We start from the raw sequence: 19,013 nt of genomic DNA, 5'->3' as shown, positions 1-19,013 counted from the left end.
TATATATATATATATATATATATATATATATATGTGTGTGATAGAAAGAGATTTATCATTGTATGATTCTAAAGAATATAATGAAGTTGAAGGTGACTATCATTGGATGATAATTAATATCTTTTTAAAAATCAAATGGATAGTCATTAGTCATGAGTAAATCTGACTAACTGTAACGACCCGGCTGGTCACTACACACGGTATAGCACACTAAAACACCAGACAGATAGAACAAGTATATAAATATAGGATCTAGAATATATAAATATACAAGATTCCAGTCTGACTAGAGTTAAAGTGTACCAAGGAAAATTACAACCAAATGCTACTATCCCAAGTAGCTACAAGCAGAATATCCACACAAGCAAATTAGCTCCAAAGTCCGCCGGAGACTCATCCCACGACGCCCACCTATTTCTGCTCTGCTCCCATACATAGTATGATCATCGCAGTTCCAACCACATGGAAAACATGCAAGGGTAAGCTAGTATTCTTTAAAAATCAAAACATACTAGTAAAGAATTAGCAATGTAATTAAATTCATCGTTATAATTATCAACACATCTGCACAGCTTATATTGCTCAACAACATCAGCACCGTAATGCGGTTATATCAACACTGCTTAGTAGCAGCAACAGCACCACTCTAGTGGCTATAACAACACCGACTTAGCGGCAACAACAACACCACTCTAGTGGCTATAACAACACCGACTTAGCGGCAACAACAGCACCACTCTAGTGGCTATAACAACACCGACTTAGCGGCAATAACAACACCACTCTAGTGGCTATAACAACACCGACTTAGCGGCAACAACAGCACCACTCTAGTGGCTATAACAACACCGACTTAGCGGCAACAACAACACCACTCTAGTGGCTATAACAACACCGACTTAGCGGCAACAACAGCACCACTCTAGTGGCTATAACAACACCGACTTAGCGGCAACAACAGCAGCAACAACACCACCTCAAGTGGGTATAATCAGCATACAGCTCAGCATTATATAGTACAGCAAATCAGCATACAACACAGCTAAGTAGTATTCAACACAACTTAGTACTCATAACTCAGTTCAACATCCTTATAGTACAATACTGTTAAAAATCAACATATAATTCAGCTCGACTCAACAACAAAATTTGACACAGTTCAAAAATATTCATTTATTATTAATCATCAAACAATTAATAATTTCAAAAACTAACTTCCCTTACTTGGATAATCCTGAACCGAAATTTGAGCAGAACCTCCTCCTCTTTCTCCTCTTTTCTTTATTCTGACAGAACCACCTCTACCGGATTCCTCTTCCTCTTTCTCCTCCTTTCCTTTCCTCCCTCTTTCTCTAAGGATTTTCTCTTCCCAAGGTATGAATTTTCGTAACTCCCCAAGCCCCTATTTATAGCAATTCTGGCTCCTCTACCCGGTACGGCCGTTCCAAAAAGCGGAACGCCCGTTCTGGGCTCGAAAAAGCTACGCAAATTTTTGAACTGGAACGGCCCGTTCCAAATACGGAACGGCCCGTTCCCAATTTCCAGCAGAACGGCCCGTACTCCTTTTGAAACGGCCTGTTCTCCCTTTAGAACGGCCCGTTTCACAATCAGAACGGCCCGTTCTCCTTGTCGGAACGGCCGTTCTGAGCCCGTTCTCATTCAAGATTTTTAGTTAAATTTTAAAGCTTGGAACGGCCCGTTTTGCTTTTGGAACGGCCCGTTCCAAATTACCAAAACACCCTTCAAACTTTTTGAAAATTGCGAAAATGCCATCAATAATTACAATAATACCCCTATACCTTTATAAAATTCACGAAAATGCCATTTTAATAATAAATAATAATAATAATAAAAAAATAAGGTATTACACTAACAAATAACATTATTATAATCCATATTTTAAACTAACTCCAAGATTTTGTAGATGATATGAAGTTATGCACTAACATTAGTAATAGTTATAACATCCCAAGAATCCAACAAGCCTCTCTTGACTATGTCATTAAACTATAGATGGGGATAGTAGGATATTACTTTTTTTTTTCTCGTCATTTTTATATTTATTTGTAATTTTAAATTTTAAGTTAATACTAATGATATTTTAAAATATATATAATTATTAAAATTATAAATAAAAAAATTAAAATATTAAAAATCATTACAAATACCTAATATATATATATATATATATATATATATATATATATATATATATTACTTTATGTATTATAACTTTAAATAACGGATCGATGTAAAAAGAAAATATCACATTTAAACAATTTATAGGTAAATTACTTTAATTACCTCCGCTAATCTGCTTTTTTCCCCCCTTTATGCTAACCAACTCATTAAAGACGAGAAGAAAATATCAACTAAAGTAACTGCAATAAGTAGTTTTAAAAACCGAACCGGTTATCGAACCGGTTAAGGTACTGGGTCAGTGAGTCAAAAGTTGAACTGGTGGGTCACTAGTTGAACCGCATGACTCGGTTTTTATTTATTTTTATTAAAAAATATTTATATTAAATATATTTTATACTTATAAATTTTAATAAATTCATATCTTATTTTAAATTTTAATTTTTCTATCTTATTTAAAATTATTTTTATTTTTATTTTATAAAAAAATACATAAAAAATTATATGTTAAACGGTATATTAATATAAATTAAAAATATAAATAATATGTACATATATAATATGCTTGCAATTAATATCACAAAATAATATATGTAATATTTACATAGATATTATATTATTAAATATATAATTTAAAATTATTAATATACTATAAAAGTTATTTAAGTTGTATATATTACAAACAAATATATTAGAACAAGTAGTTATTATTATATTTAATAAGACTCCTTGCTTTTCCATTAAGAGATTCAATTTTTATTATTATTTTTGTGGTTGATGGTCCCTTAAAAAATTTTATTAAAAAAAAAAAAAGTGGTTGAACCGGTTTGACCCACCGGTTCACCGGTTGAACCGGAAAATTTACCGGTTCAATCCGGTTTGAAACGGGTCGACTGCATAACCGATCCAACTTAAGATTTGGACCGGCTAGACCACCGGTTTCCAGTCCAACCGGTCCGACCGGCCGGATGGGTCCAGTTTTTAAATCACTGCATATAAGTACAATAGTTAATCATTAAATTTGTTTAGTATTAGTCGTTATCACCGAAAGAGAAGACACATTTTGGCAATCAAGCATGTTGATATTGTAGTTGTAAGGTCTAATTTTAGAGTATAAAAAATCGATTTTATATTTTAAATTCTAATGAATTAGATAATTGAATTTAGATAATTGAATCTTTTAAATATTATATATATATATATATATATAAAGTTTTAGGGTTATTATGAAAGAATTTGTGATTTGAGTTGCATTGCTTGACGGGACGCACGGGTAGTTGGAAGATGAGAAGAGTCGTAGTTGGGTAATTAAAGACTTAAGACTAACCACTCAAATTAACTTTACTACACTTTTTTTTTTATTCTGTTCTCACACGCCCACATTCATATTACTTCTTTTAATTCATAAAACGATATTATTTTTAATATTTTATATAAATTAATTTTTGTTTATTAATTTTAGGACATGTATAAAAATTTAACAATTTTTAATTTTTATTTGTTTTTACTTTTTAGTCGATACATTTATTTTTTTAAATTATAATCTTTTAATTTTAAAGACTAAATATTAGTAAAATTTCAAAAGAATATTTTATTTCTTGTTAAAATTAAAAATATGTTGATAAATTAAATCTTTAAAAATCGATTATTGAGAGTTAAATATAGTATAAAAGACTAATTTAATTTGTCACAATATAATGGATTAATTAAAGTTTTAATTCTCATCGGGTGAGAGATTCATAATATACATTTAATGTTTGACTATATTTTAAACGTGATTGTCTTTTATATATATATATATATGGGAGAGATTATAATTATATAAGCGTAACTTTTACTGAGTATTACACCGCTTAATAACTTTATATTAATTGTGAAATTTGTAAATCTAACCATTAAATTGAAAGTTCATATCACTTTATATCTATATATCAAATTTTAACCCCCTATATATAATTTATAATTTATTAAACCATTTTTTCTTTAAGAAGCAAATTAGAAAAATAACTCGTGAATAGAAATATATTTGTAGTTATTATTTTAAATGTGTGTTTTCATATATTATAGATTTTAATAAATAAAAGATAAATTATTAACATATATTATCTTTATTCAATAGGTTTTTTTTTTATATATATAAATTGCACTAAAGTTAGAACTAATGATGTCATGCATACTTGATACTATTCTCAACTTTCGCCGCTAAATCAATTCTATTGTACCTTATTGACGTTTGATGTTAATGGACATATATTCAAGAATATTTAATGAATACTTTAGACTAAAATATTGTTATTCAACATCTCGTCATTTTTTTTATTTATAAATTTCTTCTATAATAATTATTAAATGCGTTATAGATATGAAGAAATAAATATTTTAAAATTTGGGAAACAAAGAGAAAAAAGAAAATAAAATAAAATGCCATTAGATGGATATCCAAAAAAGATAGTACTTTTTATTAAAAAGAAATTCCTAAATATGCATTGTTAGGACTTTTTTAAAATTATCAATTAATAAAATATTTTTATAAAATAATTGTCAATATTATATATTAAAAATAGTTGTGAATATATAAACAAATTTATCATAGAGGTGTTGTGTACCTATTAGATGAATAATGTTGTCTACAGTAATTTTATTCGACTTATATAGAACTATCTCAAATAAAAGATAGATGTGATTTTATTAAAAAAAAGTAAATTTCTTCCAAAAAGTTGTCATAGAGATTTTGATTGCATGTTATTATTACGTCTGATACATTTTTAATAATTACTTTTAAAAAAACAAAATTAAAAAATTTACAATTAATTAACCATATAAAAATCTTTCGAATATACGAAATCTATTTTTAAAAATTTAATAAAGCAATAAGAACATATAGTTGTTGAAAGTTCCAAAATGGCATGCTTCTTTTTCTTTTATGTTCGAATTCAAATCTTCCTTAATTACGCCACTTTCCTCGAACCTTCCTTCCATAAATCGGACGAACAAGACTTCTTTTTTTTTTATCTCTTCGTTTATTATTTTTTCTCACCTTAATCTCTCTTAACAAAGACATATCACATTTGTAACTTTTAACATTTTTAGTTTCTATTGACTTATTAGTGTCCACCAACTAGTAGAGGTTGGGATAGTATATTTAATGTCTTAAATTTAAACTCAAAAAGAAATCTTAAATTTAATTCTTGTTACTATTTTTGTAATTTTTTATTGATAAAAAATCTTCTTAATTTATTGTTATTGAATACGGTTGTACACGATATAAATGTCATATAATAAGAAGAAAATATCAAGTATCAGAATGCGTTTGATTTGCTAAATTTTATAATACTCAACACAAAAATATTGTTCTGTTTTTGACTAATAAAAGGGCTATAGTATAGGGGTAAAAAAATTAAAGAAGAAGGACATAAAAAAAAATTACATTTTTTTACTCAAAAAATCCTAAACAATTTTTTGTTTTAACAATTAAAAACTCTTACTACCATGTTATATTGTTATCATCTCAAATTTTATCTATCGTCATAACTTATTATTATTATCTTTACAATTCATCGTTATTATCATCGTTTTATATTATCATATTTTTATTATTGTTATTGTCACCACTATTATTAATACTATTATTATCGTCACGAATATAATAATAATTTATTATGATAATTAATATTAAAATAATAACAAATTTAATATTATTTTATTTGTGTTATTTATTAACACAAAAAATTATCTAATAAATTAAATATTTGTCATGGATTGTTCTTTTTGTCATGTACTTTACCATGTATTAAACAAATTTTTAAAATAATTATTATTTTAACTTTTTAATATAATAATTTGAATAAACTTTTTTGAAAGTATTTTTTTTAAGAGAGAGAATATCTACATCTTTATCTTTATTTTTATATATAAAAAAGAAGAATTATTACAGTAATTAATGCAGACAACTTTTTTCACTATTTATAGTTTAATAATTTTTAATTTGTATATATATATATATATATATATATTATAATTTAAAAGTAATTACTCATTTCAATAATTAAATACAATATATGTTGAACATTGTAAAGTCATACTCCTTTAATTATTGAGAGAATTTTAAACGATGTATCTGATATATTTAAACTTCCTCAATCCTAATAGATATTGTTATTTCTCCTTCTATCTAAATTTTTTTTTACGTAATATTCTTCTAGTTTTCTAACACTTCTTTATGTTGTTCTATCATATTTTAATATATATAAAACAAACAACTTTTTCAATAAATATAAGGAGCAAAAATAAATTGTATTAATAAGCATTTTCAATAACTATTATTTATAGTACTAAATATTACGGAAGAAGGTTATATACTTTCCATTCTTAAAAAATGAACAACGTTTTTAATAAATACTTGTAGGAAAAAAAAAGTTTTACTAATAAAAATCTTTCAATGACTATCATTTAAAACACTAAATACTAAGAAACAACTTCCAAATATGTGGCTATACACACTCCATTCTCATGGATGGAGTTATTCTCATCACATAATTTTAACCTATATAAATAACCTTTAATTATCATATTTTCACCATTATATCTTTCTCCATTCTTAAGTGATTTATTTGATGTTTCATTTGAAAACATTTATAATATATTTTGGTATTTTTATTTTCTTTTTTCATTGTATATATATTGGTATTTTTGTTTTATTTATGTTAATATTGGAAGGTCATGAATACATAATATGTTTTGTATATTATTTATTTAGTATTTTTTTGTTTAATTTGAAAATAATTTCTAATGCATGTTACAATTTTTTTATTGTGTTTTATTTGAAAATAAATATTATGTTTTGCAAACAAAAAAATATGTCATAATTACAATCATATTTTAGAAGATAATGAATAATATATCTATTGTTTGAAGTAAATGACTTTTTATTAGAAGATCATTGTTGTTAATGTAAGTAAAACTAAAAGAATTTGTAGATGATCAAGATTATTTGAAAAATCTATTGTGTTACCCATGAATTCATAAATTATTTATATGTTTTATGAAATCTCTACAATCATTATTACATTTTCATTTGATTTATAAACTTTTATAGAATATGTGTAAAATTTTAACATGTTATTAATTTTTTTTCTTATTTTGTATATTTAACAGCACAAGCCTTTCAATTTTTTTATGAGATTGTTATATTTAGGTTTGAAAATTGTATTCAAATAGTGGATGAAACAAACAATCTGATGTATATTATTGTTGGTTAACCCATGAATAAGAAAATTGTTGCATATGAAAAAAAACCTTAAAAAAATAACTTTATATCATGTTTAAAGTGCTACAAGTAAAGAATTACATTTTTTTAATGTTATTTTTACTAGTAAAATTTAAGTTATCTTTCAAAATTTACTTAGTATACCATCTCAGCCAAGATATCTTATTAGTCACATAATATTTTTTTGTATTTTTTATTCTTTCATTTTAAGCATATTAAATTTATAAAACTTATTTAATTAATGTAATTAACTATCACAAATTTAAAAAGATGAAACAATTTAATCAATCAATAATTTCAACATATGTAAGTTATTAACATTTAAAAATCAAAAATAAAACAAAAATACACAATTTTTGCATCCCTAATATGAACACAATTAATTATATATATATATATATATATATATATATAGATTATTCAGTCTAATATTTGATATTTAATTGATTTAGTACATAATATGAAGTCAAGATAAGAATTAATAATTAATTAATATTGATATATAATATTTTGACAAATTTATCAAATCTATCCATATATAAATAAGTAAGATATGAAATATTGCTTAAAATAATAAAAAATTAATTAATTTATATTTAACACACACCATAATCACCAAAATTATTTAAAAAGAATTCACACAATTAATAATTAAGATTATTTTTTTATTTTAATAAGAATATATAATTTTTTCACCGAATCATCTCTTTTGAGAATAAAAAAATAATGTTGATTATGTCTTCATACCAAATTAGATCAAACTCTAATAATTGACTAAAGAATAAATATTGAATCATTTGAATAACCTAAACCTTATTATTACAAAATAAACATAACAATGATTTTAAAATATAGATAAAATACATTTAAAAAATAAAATTAATAATAATGTTTTTTTATTATATATTATTATATAAAATATATTTTAAATTAATAATGAATACTAATTAATAATAAGACTAAACGTGTATAAAAAAGTGTAGAGTTATATTATGGAAAAAAAAAGAGTAATAATTTAATGGAAATAGTGAAATAGAAGAGAGTCAAAGGAAGGAAGAGAAAGCAAGGTAGAATAGTCGATAGTCAAATATTGGTTGTAGGATATATAGATAGATAGCAGTCACGTATGAATTATGAAAGGTAGCGTTTGGTTTGCAGTTTGCAGTGTGGGATGGAGGGTGCGTTTGGGAATCCAATAGAGTGTTTGGGGAAAGGGTTTGATCTGACAAGTGATTTTCGATTGAAGTTTGCGAAGGGAAAGGGGAAGAGGTTGGTGCTGATTGACCAACTCAAGAAAAGAGACATTACGCTTCCTGTTCCTGGCGGACTCACCATTCCCGATGTTTCCGAGGATATCCGCTGCGACAAGGGGGACCGCCTTCGCTTCAAATCCGATGTTCTTCAATTCAACCAGGTCATCTTTTCTCTCTCTCTCTCTCTCTCTCCGATTAATATTCATCGTCTAATACTCTTTATTCTTCTTTCTTACGCTTCTTCTTCTTCTTCAAATGTCAAATCGCTTTCCAAATTTGCATTTTTTTTTAAATCTGGTTACCCTTAAAATAAGAGAAAAAAAAATTAGAATATGTATTGGTGCAATAAAATAGTTAATACTTGATATAAAATAAGTTTATTCAATCACATATCATAATTTTAATTTACATGATCTAGTAGTAGGATGAAAATTTTTCAAAAACAAATAATGGTAGGATGAAAATTTATAGTGTATTTGCTTTCACGTTCTCAACGCGGTTTTTCACGTTTAATTAGAATTTAATAATTATAATTTTCATGCTTTTTTTTTTTAAGATGAATTGGCGTGATTTCTAAACATGCACTTAATTTATATGCATATCTCGGTCTAATTTTTCATACATTTTATTAAAATTTAGTAGATCGCCATATCCTCTTATTTATTAATATATATGATATAGGATGCCTATATAGCTTTTTTTTAATACAAAAGTTAGACATTCTGCACTTTTGTGTATTTTATTTAAAAATTAAATAATTAAAGTTAAATAAGAGATGATGATTAACCATGGGAACAAATAATTTTGGATAGTTAATCAGAGAGTATGATAAAAATTACATTAAAAAAAATTAAAAATTATAAGAGTAAAACAGTTAACAAAAGTGTACACAAAAAAGCACATGCTTTTATTAATAGAATGATAAACCATACTTACTTTAAGGAGATAGATTTTGATAATTATCATTTTTATTTTTATTTTTCATTAAATACTTTCATCCCAAAATTTATACTATACACTTAAATTACTATGTTCTCTCAAAACTCCCCTTAAAAATAGATATACAAATACATGGAGTGTATATCTGTTTTCCTTCTAGCTTATATAAACTATAACTCAATTAAAAATATATTTTAAAATAACAATGTAAAGTTACAATTGTTAATTAAAAAATAATGACCTGAAAGTTTAAATTATAATTAAACACGGATGTATGCATACAAAATATGTCGCGTTTTTTTTCTGACTGAGAAAATATGTAGTAAAAGTCTATACATTTATTTTTAAAATCAGTGACTAATAATTTTGTTTTCTTTTGAAATATATCCCTCTCATGAGAGAAGTCGATCAAAAGATGTTTAAATTACACCATAATCTCCTTTATTTTAAATATTTCACTATAATTTTTTTAGAAATTAATATATAGACTAAATCCTACTTTTAATCTCTATAATATATAATCTATAATTTTACTCTCTAATTTTTTAATTATATAACTTTAATCTTTTAATTTTATAAAATTTATAATTTTGATCTATTTGTTTAGTGATCAATATAATTGTAACATTGGTTATATCTTGACATCAAGTACATAACACAACAATTAATATTCAATCATTTGTAATTCTCATAAGATTATTGGGTATAAAAAAGTTTCTCCCTTATCAAACCTCTCCTAAAAATAAAATTTGATCTAAATATTATAAAATGTTATTTATCATATCATCTATTAAATGTCAAGTCATAAATAACGTTATAAATTTAATGATTAATGGATGAATATTTGACAAATTTTTAAAATTGCAGATTTTATAAATTAAGAGACTAAAATTACATAATACAATTTGGCTCAATATCTATTACATTTTTATTTATTTTAACATAAATAAATAATATCTAGTTTTTTTTTCTTTTTACTTACATTCTACGTAAGACTCATAAATAAATATTCTAGGTAGGGATAATGTTTAATGTTTAATTAGAATTTAGAAGTTTTAAATTCTGATGTTAAGAATGAAATAAGTTATATCGAGAGGAAAATATTCACTTTATATCCATTCATAATTTTTTTTATGGAAATTAATTATCATTTTTGGCAATGAATATTTTGTAATAATATCATAATTAAAAATAAATAAATTGAAAGTTTTAATTCTTTTATTTTCATTTATACGTTGAACTATCGTATATTAGAAGAAAAAAACTTGCGTGTTTAGTACTTTGAATTTGGAAAATATAACTTTGGAAAGAGATCTATGCATAACTTGATTCACTTGAAGCATTGTTAAATGACTGATGACTCTTCTTAACTTTGTAGATGTCTGAGTTGCTTAATCAAAAATCAGCTATACAAGGAAAAATTCCTTCTGGCTATTTTAACGCTCTTTTTGATTTGAGTGGTGAATGGTTTCGTGATGCTCATGACATCAAATATCTTGCCTTTGATGGTTATTTCATTTCACTCTACTATTTGCACCTCACTGCTTCACACCTCATTCTGCAAGACGAAGTAAAGAAGTCTGTTCCACCTCAGTGGGATCCAGCTTCATTATCCAGGTAAGCAAAAAGCCACAACAACCATTCTCAATAGAAACAAAAAATAAAAATCTCTATATTTGGCACATAATTTTAGTCGATCACTGTGACATGTATTTAAGTTTTTCAATCAATAAAAAAAATTCGATAATACTTAATTATATATCATGCAAAGATTAGTTACAATCCATATGGTTCAACACTACCTCATAATTATCATCAGAGAGTGTAACGAGCATTTCTCAACATGTGAAACATGTTGAACTTAAGGGGCACCAAGGGAATTGCATAACTGATATTGACACAATGACACCATTTGGAACATGAATCATGCATGATTTGGGATTATTAAGTATGTTGCTGATGAGTTTTGTTAGGCAGGTTCATTCAGACATACGGTACACACATAATAATAGGTATGGCTATTGGAGGTCAAGATGTAATCTGTGTCAAACAAAAACATTCTTCAAAGGTTCCGCCTGGTGATCTTAGAAGACATTTAGAAAATCTTGGAGATTTTTTGTTTTCAGATTTAAGAAGCCCTTCTCAACTACCAACGATCACCATAGAAGACAGACAAAAAGTAATAAGTATATGGCTTTATCTTGTACAATTTTTACATATTTGTTACTTATCTGTTGATGCAATGTCTCTATTCACGTAGGTTCCTGAGGTCTTTAATCGTGCGATGCAATCAAGCACAATGCAGCTTACCAGCATTTCAGAAACATCAAGCAAGGATGTAAGTCACAATAAGAGAAATATTTGCCATTTGAAAACTGAACCGAATAAAATTTGGGTTTAATGGTCATGCTACACTGACACCCAATCAAAAATCATCATTAGTGTGACTTTTAAAGTAGTTGTTGTAAAAATAACAAAAATACCATACATGACAATTTGTGATAGGATGATAATATAAAATTATTTTACGATGACAGTAAATAGTCCTTTTTATTATAAAATTTCTAGGATGTTAATTAATATCTTACTTTATCTTGGGACAGGGCCTCACTATCATTTGTTCGAAAAGAGGAGGAAATGTGTTCAACCACAATCACTCAAATTGGCTCCAGACAGTGGCTTCTAATCCTGAAGCAATCCTCTTCAAGTTTGTACCTATTTCCTCACTTCTCACAGGAATTCGTGGAAGTGGCTATCTTAGTCATGCAATCAATTTGTATTTACGTTGTAAGCTCTTCTTCTCAGATCAACCAATAATAATATAATGATATAATCTATCCACCTTTATCCATATGCATTTTATACTGTTTCAATGATCAAATTATCCTTGTCACCCTTTACTAAAGTACACGAGTTTCAAAGTCATAATTTCTTGCACATTTGTCATTTACAATTTATTGACCCTTAACACAACCTTGATTGATTCATTTGTTCTTTACAGATAAGCCCCCTCCCGAAGATTTACAGTGCTTCTTGGAGTTCCAAATTCCAAGGCAATGGGCACCTATGTTTTATGAGCTACCTCTAAGGCATCAAAGGAAAAAGACTTCTTCCCCTTCCTTGCAATTCAGTCTCATGAGTCCCAAGCTTCATGTCAGCTCTGCACAGGTATTACTCCTTGCCAACCTCTCCCACCTAATTGAATAACAAAACTTATACACAGGATCATCTATACCGTTATCCGATTAGAATTGGAATTTTACTTTAGTAATAAATGTTGGCATTAATCGATATTACAGTTCAATTAGAATTGAAATTTTACTTCAATAATAAATGTTGATATTATTGATGTGAAACTCTAATTTTAATTAAAAAAAATCAACACGAAGTGATATTGCATATAACTTTTATCCTGATGATTATGTATGTATTGATTATTTGTTAATCGTGACATTTTATTTCATGCAAAACAATATCAGGTAGTAAGTGAAGAAAAGCCTGTGGTAGGCCTTCGCTTGTACTTAGAAGGCAGAAAATGTGACAAACTTGCAATACATGTAAACCACCTTTCAAGCCTCCCAAACACAATGATCCACTCTTCAGGCACATCTTTGTGGAGAGGTTCTGATTCTAATGATGATGAATTCAGCAGTGACCAGTTTCTGGAACCAATAAGGTGGAAGGGATTTGCAAACGTGTGCACCTCAGTGGTCAAGCATGACCCTAACTGGTTGCATGAATCAAGTGGTGTTTACATTGTAACAGGTGCACAACTCATTAGCAAAGGAAGTTGGCCAAAGAATGTGCTTCACTTGCGTCTCTTATATACCAACATACCAAATTGTAGTATCAGGAAGTCAGATTGGAGTGGTGCACCTGAGGCTTCAAGAAAATCATCTTTTTTCACAAATCTAAGCACAACGTTTTCATTCACGCAGCAACCAAGTGTCAATGCTAATACTCAGAAGCAGGCTCCAACTACAATTGACTCTGGTGTATATCCTGACGGTCCACCTGTGCCTGTTCGTTCTGGAAAACTGCTTAAATATGTGGATACAAGTGAGGTTGTGAGGGGTCCACATGATGCTCCTGGCCATTGGTTGGTAACAGCTGCTAAGCTTGTGACTGAGGGTGGCAAGATTGGATTGCAGGTCAAGTTTGCATTGTTAGACTACTAGTTAATAACATGTTACTTCTCTTTTATGTATATGTAGAGTAGAGAAATATTGGTGGATTTCATTTGTTGCTTAATTTTTTTGTGAAATTACAAATCACATGTACATATGCATATGTTTTCTGATGACTTTGTACAGCACAGTATACACAAATTAATTGAGTTGTGGTTAACTTCAGCTAATAGAAAAGTTAAAACATTATCCTACACGGAACGTATTTCTGCAGATCAACCATTATTTTAACAAAATTGATCATCTGCCATTAGTTTAGAGTTTAGTGTTGGGCAAAGGTGACAAATAGATGAATTGAATAATTTTTTAGGTCAATGATAATGATTCGGATGAAAATAATCCACTATTCTATTTAGATTTACTAACAATTCAATCCATTTAATGCAAGAAAAAAAAAATCATCAAATCTATCCATTAATAATTTTTTTATGAATGGATATCAAATCCATCAATAAAAATAATATTTTAAAAATTAAATAATTTTTATTTTTAAAATATATTTTTTTCTCTCATTTTTTAGTCATTGTATCCTTATATAATTTTTTAAAATTTATAAAAAAATAATTATGACAAAATAATCTTTTAAAATCTTAATCCACTAAACATTACTTATATAATCTAATAAATTCTGAAAAAATAGTGAATAAATCATTAATCATTCATAAAATTAAATGATAGATTGAATTCAATCTATTATTTAATTTTATTGTAACAAATGAATTAAATAAATTTATTTATAAATGAATCAAATAAATAATGGATAAATGGACTCATTTGTTATTTTTATTCTTGAATTTTAATTTACATTTCAATAAACATCCTAATCTTCGATTCATCCCATCTTATGAAAACAAACGAAAAATATACTATAATTGATGTTATATAAATTATTCATATCATTATTCTTCAAGAAAGAAAAAAAAAAAACAGAAAGTGCACGAATTTACTAAAACTTGCATTTTATTTTTGGGTCAACTTGGAAATATTTGAATGGGACTAGAAAGAAACCAATAATTGACTTGACTCGTTTTGGGTTGCGCCATGCAATGTTTGTGAAACCAAAAATATCTTCTTAGATGACCAATGGTTTGTTAGTCAAACTCCATCTTTGCTTCTAGAAAATTCATGCATTTAGCAATTATTTTAAGGAAATAAAGTGGAAATAGATGATGTGGAGGAGGAAAGAATGAAACAATAATCATGTCAATCACAAGCTTACCTGAAATATTAATGGGTCCGTATTATTGAACCCAAAAGAAAAATAAAATAGGAAAAGTGAAAGAAAGGAATAAGATGACCAACCTTATGCTTGGTTGGATTATTCCATCATAGCAGCTTTTGATAAAAATGCATAGGGAACTGTGCTTTTGAACAATTGAAAAAAATGTTGCCAATGTTCCTAGTCCTACTGACATTCCTGCATGGCTTGTGTTCTGATTCTTGTAATCATAAATCTTGGTAGTAATTATGCAACTTTACTTGTAAAGAAAGTAAGGTTAAAGCATGTCCCTTGCTCTAGCCTTTAGTCAAATTAATTATTCCATGCCCGACAACAGATTATTATGGGCATGACGGATAAACAACATTTGAATTCCACATAATCCTCAACCTTCAGAATTCTATTAAGTTATTTATATTATTAGAAAAGGATAAATTGGGTCACTTAAGCACTTACGTAATTGTATTTCACTTACTCTGTGTGAAGAAATTATTATTTCTTAATTTAAGTTCATATTTAAGAAAAAACATTTTTTTTTCTGACTCAAGTTTACTAACTGTGTTCATAATTTCTCAAGAAATATAATATAATTAGTATCATTAATTTGACTTATGGTTGGTTAATAACGGTCAAACTATACGTTAGACTCTAATTGACATAAATTGAATGGACTCGTGTTGCATTCAACCATAACTAGGCGTCACTTATTGTTGTCAGAGTTTGATTTTCAGATTATACAGCAAGGTACCAAAATTGACTCGTATTACCATCCCAGAGAATAATGCTTTAAATCTTGAAACATTTAATGAAATGTTTGAGAAGTGATTATTTTGGACAATTTTTCTTCTTCTCTGAATCTTTTAAAGAAAGTAATAAAAAGTAAGCGATATTTTCTTTATTAAAATAAAACTAAATCAAACAAGAACTCAGTTGATTTGATATACCGAATCATACTTATTTTATGTTTTAGATTCTTTTAATTTTTTTTAATGTTTTACACATTAAAAATGATATGAATTACTTTTTTTTTATTTACATTTACTCTTATTTTAACAATTAATATTCTTAGTTCATAATTGCAATTATTCTTACTCAAGAATACCTTAGATTTAACGTGTTAGTATTTTTTTTTAAGTGTGCAAAAATTTTAAATAAAAAATTATGGTTTGGAGAGAATAATTTACATTGAAACTCTTGAAGTTTTGTGTGATATTTCGTGCACAATCTCTCTCTCTTTTCTTTCTATTTATACTAATCTTTTCAAAAAAAAAAATTAAAAATTATATTAACACCCTTTAGATATCTTGTTAATAGGCATCGCAACGGGCGGGTTTTACGTTTCCCGCCCTCGTCCCTGCAAAACTTAAATCGCCTTCGATACCTGTCGGAGATAAAATCTAGGTCCCTATCTCTGTCCTTCACGAGATTCGGATTTCCTCGTCCCGCCCCGCCCTTGCTCCTATTTTTTTTTCTTTTTTTCTTTTAAATAAATATGAACAATTTAAAAAAATAAAAGAAAAGTAAAATAATATACATTTTTACATATAAATATTTCTAATTTTGGTTTATATATATATATATAAATAATTTTTTAATTATATTATTAAGCATGGCAGGGGCAGGTATAGGGATGGGGGCGGGGTAGGTATTAACATCCCCGTCCCCGTTCCCGATTTTATCAATCGGAAAAAACTTGAACCCAAACCCGATAAACACAAGTTTTTCCTGTCCAAATCGAGGTGGATTCGGGTGGTTACTCACGAAGAAGAGTTAGATTGCTATACCTATTTGTTAATTATTTAACAAATATTACTACATCTAACTCCCATAAGAATGATCACGTGCAATCTTACAAAATTTGACGAAGTATACTGTACTCTTTTTATCTTATAATAAATATTGTATTAGAAAAAAAAATAAGTTTCAAAATAAGTGTTATATTATTAACTTTTTAATATAATATTAATTACCTTATTTTTAATTATGCTCTTAATAATATAATTTAGAAAATAATTATTGTATTGCATCCTTTTTAATAAAGATAATTGGTCATAAAGTTAATTTTGCAAAATTTTTATTCTCTTTTATTTATTTATTAACTTTTTTTTATCTGTGTAAAATAAGCTAGAATGATACTTATAGTGGAGAAAGCAATTTATTCTAAAATACTCTCTCTCTCTTACATATTAAACATTATCTTAAATTATTTTACACAAATTAAAAAACTAATTAATTGATGAAAAAGAATAGTAAATTTACAAAATTATATAATTTTTATGATTAATCTTATTTCTTAGAAACAATGTAACAAAATAATCAGTTTTTAAAGAATATTATTAAAAGTATAAATGAAAAATAAGTAATTAATATCACTATAAAAATTAATATAACATTTATTTTTTTAAAAAAAAATCTAATACAACACTTATGAGAATTATGGATTGAGGGGGTATATTCATTTTGGTAAAGTATGATACCAATGAATTAGTGCATCTTGGAGTTGAAAGAAAAATTGAGGAATTGCATTCATTACTGAAGGTCCCTCACCCCATGTGTGCAATGATAGCATTCTGAAACTCGTTATAATTAACTTGCACAATCATGTTCTTAACCACCATGATTAGTGACTCAAAATGAGTTGGAATCTCTATCTTCACCACCATCATAACATAAAACATTGGAAATGAGAAGGTTGATCATTCCGTACTTGATCTCACCCTCATTATTGTTCTACCTGAAGTCGGATTATTTGATGACAATTAATTAAAAGAACAATTCACCCAACACAATGAGCAAAACAATAACTCCTTAACTAAACTTAAGGTACAGCAATTCATGATTACATATCCAAACCAAGAGGTATAACTTTCTCAAGTAAGACTTCATTTGCTAATACTTCCAACTATATCTTATTAAAATAAAGTTTGAGCACGTAATAATTAAAATATCCGGTCATAATAAATTAACAAAATTGTCACGGTATTAGTGAGTGAATGATTTAATTATTAAAATCTTTTTAGCATTTGTCAAACTATATAAAACTTATTAAAAATGTCAAAATTATAGAGACTTACATTAATTAATACTATATAAAGAATCAATCACTTTATTTTTATTTTAAAAATACTATATTATATTTAATAATACAATAAATAAGATTATTTAATAAAAATGTTTATTAGTATATTTATAAAATGTTACATTAATAAAATTAAATATTATACCTTTGTGCATTTTATTTTTTAAGTTTAGTTATATTGAGATATATTTTATGAACAACAATAATATTTTTTTTTTAGTATTTTAGGGATTTAAGAAGTGGGACACAACATTTGAATAATAAAATAAATGTGTAAAAAAAAGTTGCTAGGAGGCCTCTTGAACTTACTTAAAATATTAATAAATATGTGCAATATTAAATGACGTCCAAAGTGAGTACATATGTTCTAATGTTATAAGGTACAGCAATGGATAAGAAAATATTGAAATGTTAACTATAATAATGTGGGAAAGGACAATCATTTATCTTAAAGTATAGTTATATGAGTTCCATTTATACAAAACCAAAATTGAGAAAATACTCAAGGACTTGAGAAGAGAAAGTTAAAAGCAACCTCCAATCACTCACAAAATGTTATAATTATAAATGACACATTGCAATTGTAAGACATTCAAATTTTGGTCCATGATAACCGGCGGGTTGGGGCCCCAACATTAGTTTCATTTGCAGTTTTGCCTTTTCCTTTTTCTGCTTTCAGCCGTTAGTAAAATGCATGTATGTGGCATTCATATGAAAAAAAAGCTTTGGCCCACCACACAAATGATGGGCCTTTCGGCCTTTTGTTTAAGAAAGCACATGCAGTAGTTGAGAGTCCTTCTTATTTTCATTTGTTTATCTTTTTCCATATGGATCTATTTTAATTTACATTATATTATTACCAAGTATTTAGTGATTTTTTTTATAATTATTTTATCTCTTGGTATTCTAACAGAAAATATAAATTAAAGAC

At 26.8% G+C, this 19,013-nt stretch overlaps 1 protein-coding gene across 1 annotated transcript; it reads left to right on the top strand.

Annotated features, from left to right (window-relative positions):
• Window positions 1-8,467: 8,467 nt before the first annotated feature.
• Window positions 8,468-13,968, top strand: LOC109797356 (MACPF domain-containing protein At4g24290). The gene is made up of 7 exons (XM_020357373.3): window positions 8,468-8,819; window positions 10,976-11,214; window positions 11,575-11,776; window positions 11,858-11,935; window positions 12,201-12,384; window positions 12,599-12,765; window positions 13,077-13,968. The coding sequence occupies exons 1-7, from the start codon at window positions 8,577-8,579 to the stop codon at window positions 13,773-13,775; spliced, it is 1,812 nt and encodes a 603-aa protein (XP_020212962.1). The 5' UTR covers window positions 8,468-8,576; the 3' UTR covers window positions 13,776-13,968.
• Window positions 13,969-19,013: the final 5,045 nt, after the last annotated feature.

The sequence above is a fragment of the Cajanus cajan genome, chromosome 3, assembly GCF_000230855.2.
Source record: "Cajanus cajan strain Asha chromosome 3, NIPB_CcT2T_4, whole genome shotgun sequence".
NCBI lineage: Eukaryota > Viridiplantae > Streptophyta > Magnoliopsida > Fabales > Fabaceae > Cajanus > Cajanus cajan.
The sequence above is the reverse complement of the archived record's forward strand: the minus strand, read 5'-3'. Positions and strand labels throughout refer to the sequence as shown.

Coding starts and splice junctions, on each gene's coding strand:
- LOC109797356 (XM_020357373.3), top strand. CDS start 8,577: ATGGAGGGTGCGTTTGGGAATCCAATAGAGTGTTTGGGGAAAGGGTTT. Junction 8,820..10,975: donor ATGTTCTTCAATTCAACCAG/GTCATCTTTTCT, acceptor TTAACTTTGTAG/ATGTCTGAGTTGCTTAATCA. Junction 12,385..12,598: donor AATCAATTTGTATTTACGTT/GTAAGCTCTTCT, acceptor TGTTCTTTACAG/ATAAGCCCCCTCCCGAAGAT.